At 40.1% G+C, this 13,231-nt stretch overlaps 1 protein-coding gene across 2 annotated transcripts in view; it reads left to right on the plus strand.

Annotated features, from left to right (window-relative positions):
* Positions 1-13,231, plus strand: part of PDE7B (phosphodiesterase 7B) — a 288,623-nt gene that overhangs the window by 148,825 nt on the left and 126,567 nt on the right. Inside the window, exon 1 of one of the 2 annotated variants that reach the window (XM_090279882.1) lies at positions 8,286-8,728. The exons of the other annotated variant lie outside the window; for it this stretch is intronic. Coding sequence (XP_090136008.1) covers positions 8,491-8,728 — 238 coding nt within the window. The 5' untranslated portion in view covers positions 8,286-8,490. Of the gene's footprint in view, positions 1-8,285; positions 8,729-13,231 lie in introns of those variants that run through there. 2 annotated transcript variants of the gene reach the window in all.

The following is a 13,231-nucleotide window of genomic DNA, read 5'->3' on the forward strand; positions in this document are numbered from 1 at the left end:
AGGGCTTCAGTGGGAATCCCTGTGCCATATTATACTGAACGTGTCTTGTATATTGTTTACACACTATCTATTAAATGGCTTTACCTTTACTTTTCATCCTTGAGTCTCCTGCCATCACGGAGGAAAATAGGCTCTAATCTAAAGTCATAACCATGAGCTCTATTAATTTTAAATCCAATAGTTTCCAGCTTTCTCATCTTTTTTAGTTACTCCAGAGCATGACAAGAAATATAGATGTCTGTAACCGTAACAAAGCACTTAGCCTTAGAAAGAACCAGGAAACACAATAGAAAAAAAAAAAAAAAAAACCAGCACACTGTGTTTCCAATTACCAGCAGATGCTTCCATTTATTGTAAGCATTCCTATTTAGTTAACTGTACAAATTTTTAATCATATAAATGTGGTAGTGTTCTAGCCTCATGCTCTTGATTACACTTGTCTTCCAGTTGATGTCACGTGCCTCTTGCTTGGGACAACCCTTTCCCACAAATACTATGTTTGGAGCTGCACAAATTCCAGGTAATACCTGGTAAAGAGTGCATGCAGCCTATCTTTTGTGTTTCATTTTGTGTTTCACTGAGGTGGTGATATTGCACTACATTTCTGTGAGTCAGCAGCACTGTGGCTACAGCATTATGAATGCCTATATTCTTTCTTCCATCTTCGCTTTGTGCAATCATCTGGTCACCATTCATTCAGGCCTGGAATAGTACAGTGGGAAAGATTACCAGGCTCCATCCAAAAACCTCTTTACATAGAACTTTAATAAATCAAATGAAGGAGCAGGTCTTGGTGAGAGTATCCCTGATGATGGAGATCAAAGACTCAGAGCCTTGCCTATATTCCAGTCATTCTGAAACTAGCAAAAGGAGCAACTACAAAATGCTGGAAAGAAGGAGAAATGGAAAAATTGGCTCAGGTAAATTTTGCTTGATATTTGGTGAGAAAAGACTTTCAAAAATAGACATTTGGTTTTGAAGTTAAGACTCCATCATAGATATGTACATTATTTATCACAGTGGCTTATGTTTGCTATGCAGCCTTATCTTAAAGTTAATTCATAAGGGAAGAGAAATGAATGAAACAAAGTTTAAAGGCTAACAATGGCTCAAAAGACACAGCCCTTGCTCTTATTTTGTGATTTTGGTTGATTATTTCCAGTTAAGAGTATTGGACTTGAGCCAATACTGATCATCCTAATGTGTATCTATAAAGATTAGGACTTTTGCTGCATTTTATTTCATAAGTAACTAATATGGAAAGGCAGAATATATCTGCCACATGACAGCCCTCTAGCTTTGATACTCAGGCATGATCCACCACCACCAATCTTGTCAAGCCCAGAGAACCTGATATAAATGCAGAGTCTCAGGTCCTTGCCCAGACCTGCCCAGTCAGACTGCAATTCCCCAGGTGATTTGTATGTGCACTAGTATTTGAGAAGCATCTCTTTGAGTGTCTGAGAGACACCTTTAGGCATAGACATGTAATTTATAATCACCAGAAGATAATAAGTGAAAGAAAGACAGAAAAATAAAGAATATATTGAAGAGGCAGTAGGCTATACTCACTATACATGTAGCAGTTAAAATTTTCTTCTTCCAACTTGACTTTGAATTCCATAAACATAAACAAAATGAATACCAAGGGGAAAAAAAGATCATTTTACAAGGCTTCATTCCTTACCATCTTCCCACTTTTCTTTTATGTTGTTTATTGACAATCTTTCTACATAAATTAGTTGTTTTGTTTATTTTGATTATAGTAAGAGCAATACAGTGTCACTCAGGCATTTGCTGAGATTGTCTGGACATCACCCCACCAGCCTCCATGTGGTCCTCTCTGCCAGGACTAGTTCTTGAGAACTTCCAGAATTCATGCATCTCACTTGCAAAAACGGTAGAAACATATTGCAACCTTGTTTAGGCCACTTTTTAAGCATTATAATTGGTTATTCTACACTTCTTTTTAAAATACATCAAGTAGGAAATCACCTACTAGCACTCAAACTTGTAAGAATGTTTGAGGAATGCAGACCATTCCAAGCAGAAAAATGGAGGCCCACATAAGTTTGTCTAGGGAAATGAGTCTGATGGGAAGGCTGAAGACAGACACGTGTTCTCTACCACAGCATATGACACAGAACTGTTCAGCTCTGAACATCAAGTATAACCCATTAGTCATTGTGAACTGAAATTGAAATTCCCAATCAAGGGAACCTATACAGTATTGACCAAAGTACTAAATAACCCATGGTAAAGATCGTGCAAACTTACACCTTAGATACAATTCATGGTCTGTTTCCACACCTCCGAAACACAGTTACGGTAGATGTTTATCCTGTTGAGCCACTTCTTTAGAACATACTTTGTTCTTATTTGTTTATCTTCCTTCACACTTCAATGATTTTTTCTACCTTACCTACCCCACCTTTGTACCATCAAATCCCTCATTATCTCACCCATTTGCCACTCTACAATACTCTCTCACTCTCCAGTATTCCTGTCACTGATTTCTTCTATTCATACATCCTCATGGGGACCACAAATTTCAAGGGTGGAGGGGTTTGACTTTTCAGCTTTCTAATAGATCCTCGAAAGGTATAGCCAAAATTTGAGTTTAGATAAGTTTTCAATTACGATTTCTTATAGCTTAAAAATAATCATTAAAAAATGTTAAAGCACATTATGGTTTTATAAATAACTCATATTTTAATCTTATATTATTCTTACAAGATGCCAGATGATGAACAAGGTGGTTAATGCCACCATACCCATTAATAAACAAGTCACTAAATTTCAGGCAAAGCTCAGTGGTGAGTTTATAGTTTTTATAATCTTAAGATAAGTATCTTTCGAGGGCTACTTTGAAGATTTCATTGTTATAGCTATTTTTTTAGAAGTTGGCATACCTGAATATGAGATTATGAAAAGTATACTCTACCACCATTTACAATCTTTCACATTCAGAAATCTAAGAAAAGTTTTTGCCAGAGAATGCCATCATCACACAGCAAAGCATCAGGAAGGAGTTCAGTAACAGAGGGAATGGCAAGGGGTTGGGGGAAGGGCAGGTTGGTGGGTTGGTTGATTCCATTTTGTTCTGTTTTGTTTTACCATACAACAAAGTCTTTTTTATGTATGGGCTTTCATCAGCAGGGAGAAGGAGCAACTGGGAGAAAACTCACCCATCCAGCCATTTTTTTCTCAACCTCTGTCTTACTGGACTTGTTTGCTGTAGGTGAATTGTCAAAGGTAATAAATTTAGGATTAGTTAAGATATGTGAGAGCCAGGATAGAGGTCTCATGCCAACTAAAACCCTGATCTCTGTCTCTTCTTAAACATACAATGTAAAACAAGTGGTAACTCACAATTAAAACCAGAATTTGAAGGTCAGGACAGGCCAGGCAGACCCCAGTGCCTGAAAAAGCACCCAGGGACTGACACAATAGGTTCTTCTCCTTTCTGCTGCTGGTCTCGCTATTAATACATACTTAGAGAATGAATAAGAGAATGATTGGTTATAGTTGAGACACTTGTTGTAAAATCAAACTATGAATCTGTCAGCTCAACCCCTTCTACTTCCTCCACCTCATCTTCCTTCATCGTGCCCCACCCACTCTCCTCCCTTGCCACATGACAGTAGAGATAATGCTGCCTTGTATGGTCAGTCTGAGGACCAAGTCCTTTTCCCTACTTGCTGGCATTCTTCCCTGAGATTAGTTAAGGCGAAAGTTATTACATTTCTATTTCTCCTGAAGGACACTGTAAATTGTTTCAGCTTCTTCTACTTAGACTACACTAAACAAAGTGGAAAGACCTGTTCTTCCTTTCTTGCTCATTTTGAATTTTATTTGCATTGCAGTTGTGAAACCAGAGTGGTCATGAGTCCGTGTGTGAGTGTGTGTGTGTTTACATATCCATATTTGAACTGATGGAGAGGAAAGGCCAAGACAAAATAAATAAAGTCCTTCAATAGTTTGAGATTTTTCTTTAAAGATAGAGAAGGGGTGTCAGTTAATAAGAGTATAAAGTACTTCCAAAATATTTGTTGAGACTTTCATTAAAATGAAGTTTTGTGAGAATCTACTGATAGGCTCAAAATAATAGGAAATTGAAATGAGCATATGTTTCTAAGTTTCTATTTTTAAATGTAAATTATCTAGAATTATTAGAAATGCTTAGTATTGTAGGTATTTTATTCTTAAATCACACATGATAAGGGCTTATCTGCCTGGTGACTCGTCGTCGTCGTCGTCGGCAGCCGTCCGTCTCGAGAGACGATGGTGTAGCTTCTTAAGAGTCTATCTGCACCGCCGAGAATGGCTGTGCAGTCCAACTCGGGAGTGACACGGTATCTGTCTCCTCCCGTGTTGAATCGACATCTTGTGATTACGCTGGAGTGTCCTCTCCAGTGAAGTTGAAGCTACAGAGCCTGGGCAGGGTGATATGGAGGGTCTGCTGTTGCCCATGCAGCAGACCCCCCCTCTCTTCGCAGCTGAAGGATCCAAGGGAAAGATGGAGTCAATACAGCTTGACTTCAGGTGTGCCGCAGGAGTTGCCGGTGTTGACTACAACGTCGAACCGCCTTAGGGACTCCGGTTCCGGATTTTCTGTCGGGGTTTACTCCCTTAGCCTTTCCCCTGAAGAGGTATGCCGCAAGGCAGCGGAGGTTTTTTGGAGTCAGAGTTTTCCTTCTCTGATGTGCCCTGACTGGAAGATCGAACCAGCGACACTTAGCTCGCAGGCCGAGGCTCAATCCACTGAGCCAAACCAGCCAGGGTTTGCCTGGTGACTAGAACACCCATAAATCTACATAATTTTTACATAGCCCCCAGAACACTAGAAATTCTTCAAAATAATCCAGGTTCTAAATCAATTACAGTAAATCCTTACTTAATGTCAGTTGTTTCTGCAACTTTAAGCAAAATTACATATAATAAAACAACTTTTACCATAGGCTAATTGATATAAACAAGACTTAAGACCTAAGGGAATCTTATCAATATTACAAGGAAATGACATTGAACTAAATGACATTATTCAAGGAACTACTGTATGTCTTTGACTATTTTTTTCTTGACCATATACTTTAGTATTGTGGTTATCAATTCTTTCCTTTATAGCTGCAAACACACAGCAAAGTATTTCTGATAGAATTAGGTGTCCATTGGAACAAACTGTTTTGACTTTGTTAGTTCTCATTACGTTTCTTTCACACAAGAACTAATCTATTTCCTCTTAATGGGATGTTAGGTTGACTCACAATGCCTGGGAATAACTGAGGTTACTTTGAGAGTCTATCTTAAAATTTCTTATCTGTAGCACATCAATTGTGGATATTAAGATTTGTGAAAACCATTACATGCTGTGTAGATGAATCCTCTCTGCTCCATGACCTCTCTGGTTACAGAACCTCCTCCCCAGCCTTCTTTCCCCATCCCCAGTCGTTCAAACTTCTGGTTGCAAATAGATACTTCCTCCAGGTGAATGATGCCCACTGAGTAAGGTTAAAGTCATAGGTTTACAGGCATGTCCTTCTGAAGTAACTCTCTGAATGACAAAAGAGCTCACAGGTTATGAGATGCCAGCTATGAAATGTAACAAAATCGCCTTTTAGAGAATTTGTGTGGTTCAGTAGATTTTAGTCAAACAAATGCTAGCATCTTGTAAGTATGTCCCAATCTCCTGAACCTGCAGCTGGGCCAAAAATCTCCTGAGCCAAGCTTTCTCGCAAGATTTCCTGTATTTCCTGTTTCTATGTGAGCCAGAAATACCATGGGAATGACCTTTCTTGTGGTATTTTTGCACTTCTACCCTGGGATAAAGAGAATCCCATATTGGGGAGAATTTTTTTTAATTGTGCAACATTTTCAATTTTCAAACCTTCAAATGAAGGAACTTCCTTCTCAGGAATGAAAATCTGAGGTGGTGTTTGCCTGGCCCTCACTCATCTCCACTAGGAAATATTCACGTTCAATGATCCAACAGTCTGCAATTTCTCTAAGATAGTTTTACAAGGACATATGCAAAACAATATAGAGACTACAGGGGAGATTTATATCCTTGGATTTTTCTAAAAAAAATGTTATTCTTGAAGCAATGTGTAATGAAGAGCTGTATGCTTCATGTTAGTGCATGTGACATATTATATCATATATTTGTTTTCTTTGTTCTTAACCCCTTTGTTCTGAGGGTCAGGATATCCTGATGCTAAGTACTATAGCAAAAAAAAAAGCTGAACAAAAATAAAAATAGTCAAACACTTAGGAAACTCTTCAGTTGTTATGTCAAGGAAGTTTGTGACTGAGGAGTGAGTTTAAGACATTATTCAGGAAATATGCTAATAGAGTACAACAGCCTACATGTGCCTATTGAATAAAACAGTCTGGATTCTAGAGAGGCTTAATGCCCCCACTCTGATGGAAAGGTAAGATAAGAACTGGAAGGGTTGTCAAAAGTGATAGAAGTGTCAAACAGATGCTTAAATCTTTCCATCTCTTAACAAAGAGGGAAATTTTAAAAGGCACACCTTTCTTATAACTGGATCACTGATTATTCTCTAATTGGGTTATATGAATATCTGGTTGTTATAGGAAGAGCTGTCTGATTAATATTTTAATAAGTAAATTCATAAGCAGTAGTATCTTCAATGTCATTTAATTGTTTTATACCGTCAAAGGATGTTGATCCTTCTTTGTCTTTCAGTGAGTTTGCTGGTGTACTTTGCCAACCAGAAAAAAGAAAAGCCACTTAATTCTGTGTGGGAAACTAAAATTATTAACCACGGCTTTAGAAGAAGAATAATAAGAAAATTACAATAGCCTTTGCTGGTTTCAAATTTTAAAAACTGAGATGAGGGCAGTGGAAATAAAATACACTTTACGATAGCCTTCCTCCTCGTCCCCAAGTCTTCTCTTCCCTCCTATAAAAAAACATCAGATGATTGTGTGACAAACCAGCCACAACAAACATAGAGCAGAAGCGACAGATTGTACATCAGCGAAGTAACATCAGCAAAATAAACTGCCAAGCAAAATAAAGTACTTTTGCAATGCAGAGAAAAACAAGATTGTTGCAATGGCCTCCAAGAAAACAGGAGCTATCCACATGAATGTTCAAGTTCAAATTGTCCCCACAAACCCAATTTGCTGGCAAAAGTGCCAAATACAATACCACTCCACTTTCATTTATGTCCAGGGCTTTTCACACAAGCTACGGGGGGCGTCTCCTTTGTTGTATAGATTCTTCTGACTCCCAAGGTTAGAGCCTCCAACTCTGAGCGGAGGGACCCAAGACGCGGGACCCATAATTGTCCTCAACTGAACCACTCTCAGTGGGGGCACAGCAGTTAGTGGCCCAGATATTAAGTCCACTTGCTCTGTCTCTGGAAAGTGAATCTTCAACACTCTCTCTCTTTCCTTTCTTTTCACTGCCATTCATGCCCCCTACGAATATCCTTTAAATGATCATCACTTTCCCATAGAATGGATCTTTAACAGTCGCAAACTATGTGTTCCGACTATGCAACCTCACGGCACGTTTGCATGAGGATCTTGATGCTTCCCTAATTCACTTCTTTCGGCGTTAGCTTTGGAATGTGATTCAATGTTATTTCCCTTCCAACGGAGGGCAGCTGAGGTTACAAACGGATTTGACTAATAGGCCAAAACCCAGTTAGGTTTGCTGAGAACCAAAAGACAGCAAAGGGGGAGGGGTGTGGGGGAGGGGGAGTCGTCTGTGAACTGGTGTGCTGAGGATCAATCCAAGAGCCTTCTGGAAAACCCCATCCCCGTGCAGACCGTAGTGGACTGGCAGGTGGCCCCCAGCCAGACCTTCCAGAGAGAAGCAGCTGCAAATTGGTTCTGCGGGTGCTCAGCTTCCTCTGTTGGGAGAGCTCCTTGAAGTTGGCGGGGCTGGAGCCAGAAGCTTCGCAGTTTCCTGCACCGCAGGGGTGACTCCTTACCTGACACCTCCACATAACTGGCCTCGGGGGACCCCTCTCAGAAGCTGGTAAAGGGTAACCCACTCCTATGCCTGAAGTCCTTAACGCTAAACAAGCCCCTCGACAAACTTTGACAAGCACCAAAAGAGGATGGAGAACGAATAAATCAGAAGAGGAAAAGCAAATGCTAAAACCTCGATGGCTTTTCCCCTGCTGTCGTTCCAGCTGTAGCCTGGGATTAATTAAGTGCTGTGAAGTCAGTGCCGGGGAGAGAAGGGGGAAAAAATGCATTCTATCTCTAAGGAAGGACAGTATCAGTTCTCACCAGTGAGAAACCCTGGGAAGTGAATCGCTGTCGCTGTCAGTGTTTGTGGAGGGACTGGAGGGACAGGGTGGCCGTGCCAGGCTGGCGGAGGCTTGCCTTTCCAAAGCTGGAGAGGATTTCACTGGGGTTCTCCTTCCCGTGCCGGGGAAGAATTTCCCCTCTGGTAGCTGCAGCCGCCGCGGCAGCAGCCCTACCTCCTGTTCGGGGGAACAGGGCAGAATGCCTGTGCTGGAGCGCTACTTCCACTCGGCAGAGCTAGGCAGACGGTGGACAGCCCCCGAAGGTGCGCTGCCCTCCTCCCTGGGCAGCCGGCCGGGGTGCCAGCAGGGGCCGCTGCCCTGGGACTTGCCAGAGATGATCAGGATGGTCAAGCTGGTTTGGAAATCCAAAAGTGAGCTTCAGGCAACCAGACAGAGAGGCATTCTGGAGAATGAAGATGCTCTCCACAGCTTCCCAGGTAAATGGACTGTGAGGTGTGAAAGGTAGCAGGACCAATCTGATTGCTTTCAGTCCCTTCCTTGGAGAGCCCAAGCCTTAAAAAATGGGAACAGGAAGGAAAACAGACTGTGCAGCAGAGGGTTCGAGGGCTGTGACTAATGAATGTTTGCTCTGTTGTAGAAATGCAACTTAAAATTAAGAGCGATGTGGTAGGAGGAGCATTAATAGCCTGAAGATCAAGAAACCTGGGCCTGAAAGGAGGGGGTGAAATCGGATGCTCTTTAATGTTCATTTTTGCCTTTGCAATTTCTTGTTGACAAGTCAGAGCTATCTCCGAGAGATTATTCTCCTTGGGTTGCTTTTTACAAAGCTTTATATAAAGTAAAATGTATTCTCTAGTGTTTTAACTATGAAACAGCAGCAGGTGTGAATGATCACAGGACTGAGTCTGGCCTAGAAGCTTTTCATGTCATGAGAAAGTTAGTAAACTTCCTTGCCTCAGTTTACTCTTTTGACAGGTGGCAGTAACCCAAATCCCCTCGTTGATGTCAGGAAAAATTAAGTCACTCATAAATGTGAAAATGATTCATTGGGGCTTTGTCATAATCTAAGAAGATGCTGTGTTTGGGACAGTTGTGGAGAACTTTGCTCTGTTCCTAACAGTGGGCGCTGCAGCCACAAAGCTACCTAGGAACCCTGGGAAGGATCCCAAGAGGCTGTGACCATGCCACACGCTAAGAATGTGTGCAGGGTGCCGTCTTCCATAGGGAATATGTTGGTAGATATTTGCAAAGTGGTGGTTCACCTTAGAGGAACGAATATGAGCACGTGTTTGTGTATTTGAAGCCTTGGCTAACCCCAATGTACCATTGGCGGGGAGGGATGGGCAACTAGATGGAAAAGATAGACCAAAAATTACCTCTCTCCTTCTCATGGAAAGAGGCTAGGAAATCAAAACTCAATGAATTTTGTTTTTAATCATTTATAAAGAAAAGTTTTAAATTATCTAATAATCTAAAAAAAATACTAAAAAACATAATGCTCTGGGGAAAAAAGAGATTTTGAAGGAAGAAAAACACAACAGTGTTAGTCTTTAGTGAACAATGAGCAATTAGGAAAGAGATGGAAACCAACAGGACTGAGGTTTATGTGGCAATGAGGAGATGGATGTGCAGAGAAATGGGCCTTGGTCAGAAGAAATGAGGCAAGGGAATTCCAAACTTCATGTGAGTAGTACAAGAAAAATGGAAAAACCCACCTGGGCAGAAAAGTTAACTATAACACTTCAAATATTACCACTCTTGGTTTGTTTCAGTATATTAAATGGTTAAGATCAAATTTCAGATTACACCTTTGATAAAAACTGCTTAATCTGGCAAATGTTAGCATGTCTGTAGGGCTAGGAATATATTATTATTTTGTTATATGTTAGTGGGTGTCTAATTCCTGAAAAAGCAATACTACTTTTTATCACTTAAAAGATACACTTTTCTGGATGTTAAAAAAAATCAGCTCGTTGAGTCTTAATATGCCATTGACCACTGCCTCACTTTAATCAGAATTGGTTTCCAGGAAGGCTCCATTTCAACACTTCCCCCCAAAATGTCTGCTTGCCTCCTCTACTTCCTCGCCTCTTCTTCCTCACCTGCCTTCTCACACTCAAGGCTCACACTTTCTATCATGAGCATAAAGCCTTAGCATCCATATTAGCAGCATGGGCCAAATGATGAAGCCCTCAAAGACGAGTCGCTTTGCTTTCCAGTGGTGTCTCCTCCGCCCTCTCTCGCCTTGCTCCCAATGCCGCACTCTCTCCTCCCATCAGACGCTCTTCAGCTGAGCCATTTTCACCATAGTAGCCTGCTAGTGAGGGACGCAGGAACACTTGTGAAGCATTCCCACAGATCTGGCATTTTTCCATTTTTAGAAAGTGATGGTTTAAATTGTTTTTCATTCTTGTACAGAGGTTTATGGTAGAAAAAACAAACCAACCACCAAACCAAATGGTACTCTCAATTTCTCATTCATTCATTCTTTCTCTCTCTCTCTCTCATACACACACACACACACACACACACACACACACCCCTGACCCTTGCCTCAGAGCCCTCAAACAATTTTTCCTTCAACAATACTAAACAGCTCGCTCTTCCTCAAATGCATCCCATGGTTCCCTGCCTCTGAGCCCTGCCTTGTGCTTGGGATGTCTCTCTTTGACTCAGCCAACTGAAAGTGTTCTGTTCAAACTACAAAGTCCAGCTCAGGCAGTTGAAACGTGCTTTTCTTAGTAGTGACTTCCCTGATTTTCACTCCTGCCCACCTCCCATATCTTTACTACCTTTACCTGTGGGAATTTAACACATCACGTTTATAATACACACTATTTTTGCCATGTTAGTAACCAAAAACAGGAAAATTAAATCCTGTGACACTCTATGCATATTTTGACTGCTGTCCATAATGGATAAATGAGTTTATATTTTTTAAAACCATGAAATTGCAGAAATTCTGAATAGAATCAATAGTCTATATGGACTTTAGAGACATGTTACTGTTTCTTAATAAGTTGGATGTAACCTTAAAGTTTTCCACTTTTCTTTTCCTTGGTAAAGGGCATCGTTATTTTTGCTCCTGCTTCCTAGACAAGACTGGAACCTTGTTTCTCCCAAATGAAACAAGAAAGTATTCTGAGATTTTACTCAGGCAATAAAGAGGGAAAGCAAAGAGATTCGTAGGAAAATAATGCATGAATATGTATTTGTGAGAGATTTTAAGATGAAATACGCTGAACTGTGAGTGACAGAAGGTCAAAGGGAGCAGTGGCCCCTGAAGAGAGTGAGGAAGTGCTAGAGAGGAGGTGATGCATGTGTACCGTCCTATCATCGTCATATGGGCATTTACTGGAGATTATTGGTGACAGTTCAAAACAAAAAGCTAGAGGAAATGGGGTGACAGGAGGAAGAGAAGCTAGTCATCTTCACACATCAGACTTGGGCATCTGTGTGTGCCCCCAGAGCTGGGCCTTGGCTGATGCACCATTCACCCTAGAGAGAGACTCTGGAGGTTATCTATTGGCATGCCCTAAGTCAGAGCATCAATTGGGCTCATTGAATCATACCCAATTATTTAATTTTATTAATAATCACATCATTCTCCCTTATGAAGAAAATGAAGGATGGTCTAATTATCTAGTGAATAGTTCAGAGACTAAACGACTTGTCCAGGTTCACATATTGACGCTATGACAGAACCAGATTTGGATCTCAATTTGCCCATATCTGGTTCACAAACATTACATGATGAGGCCATGTTCTAGGCAATGAAAATTTAAGCCAAAATATAGCTTTATTGATTATATGTAGAGGGGCAAACCTTGGAACTCATAAATCTTGGCCAAACCGGAAAAATAATATTACCACACAAAGTAAGTCAAAAGATTGTACCTCCTCTAGATTTTTCTACTTATCTTGGAGGCTTTAGTTTTAGATACATGCTTCAAGTACTGGGAAGGTCCAGAGAAAGATTTCTGTCTATCATCAGTAGAAAAGTAAGCTTTAGAGAACAATGGTGAGAGTTTGCTCAGAAGTTGGAGAGTGGGGAGAGAGAAGAAGGATGGGAAATAAATACATGGTTTCTCAAATGCTGTTAGTGCAAATATTATTCTAATTCTGATTCTAGCCAGCAATCTGTGTAAGACTAGACATCCCCTAGCAGGACTTGTTCTTAGTTAAAAATATAATTTGATTTTGGAATTCAACCAAATAACTGCAAACTCTGCAGCTATGGAGCTTACCTATCATCTTGGTATTCTTGGTTTAAATTTTGCATTGCATTTTAGTTATTTATTAAGCTTGTTCTCATTTCAGTAGCCTTTGACTTCAAAAAATATAAAAACACATGACTCTTTAAAAAAAACAAATTATTTTCCCCAGAAGTATTGTACTTGTCCTACCTTTCAAAAATATAAATATCAGAAATTTGCTTTATACTCAGCCCTTAGAATCAAACAACTTCAGATGAGAAAATCTGCAAAAGAATTCTCTGATTCCAGCACTCTACAATTCAAACTGACATTTAAAATGCTGTGTTAAAATATCTCAAGTATCAAGGATGATGTACATTAAATATGTTGAAGGCAGAACACTTTGGTCATTCTAATTCAAAGAGTCCTTATTGGATGCTTAGTGGATACCAGGGATTCAGAGGTGAATCGAAGGTTTAATGAAAGAAGAACAATTATTGAATTTATGAATCAGAACTCTGTCTACAACATCAGTATGAAAACAAAACACTTGCTAGTTTAAACCTCTATGTCAACTGAAAGTATTGGCTATACTGGTAAAATACAAAAACACTTGTAAAATTTCAGACACACTTTCAAATATTCATTGCTATTAATCATTTCATTCAAAGCAGGACAAATTTTTATTATCAAAGAATCAGTCTTAACAGTAGATAAGTTGGCATAAATTCATAACATTTGTCTAAAACCGCTTCTTATGGGTGTCAACCTGCATTCAATCTA

The sequence above is a fragment of the Furipterus horrens genome, unplaced genomic scaffold (genome assembly GCF_987537825.1).
Source record: "Furipterus horrens unplaced genomic scaffold, mFurHor1.1.pri manual_scaffold_6, whole genome shotgun sequence".
NCBI lineage: Eukaryota > Metazoa > Chordata > Mammalia > Chiroptera > Furipteridae > Furipterus > Furipterus horrens.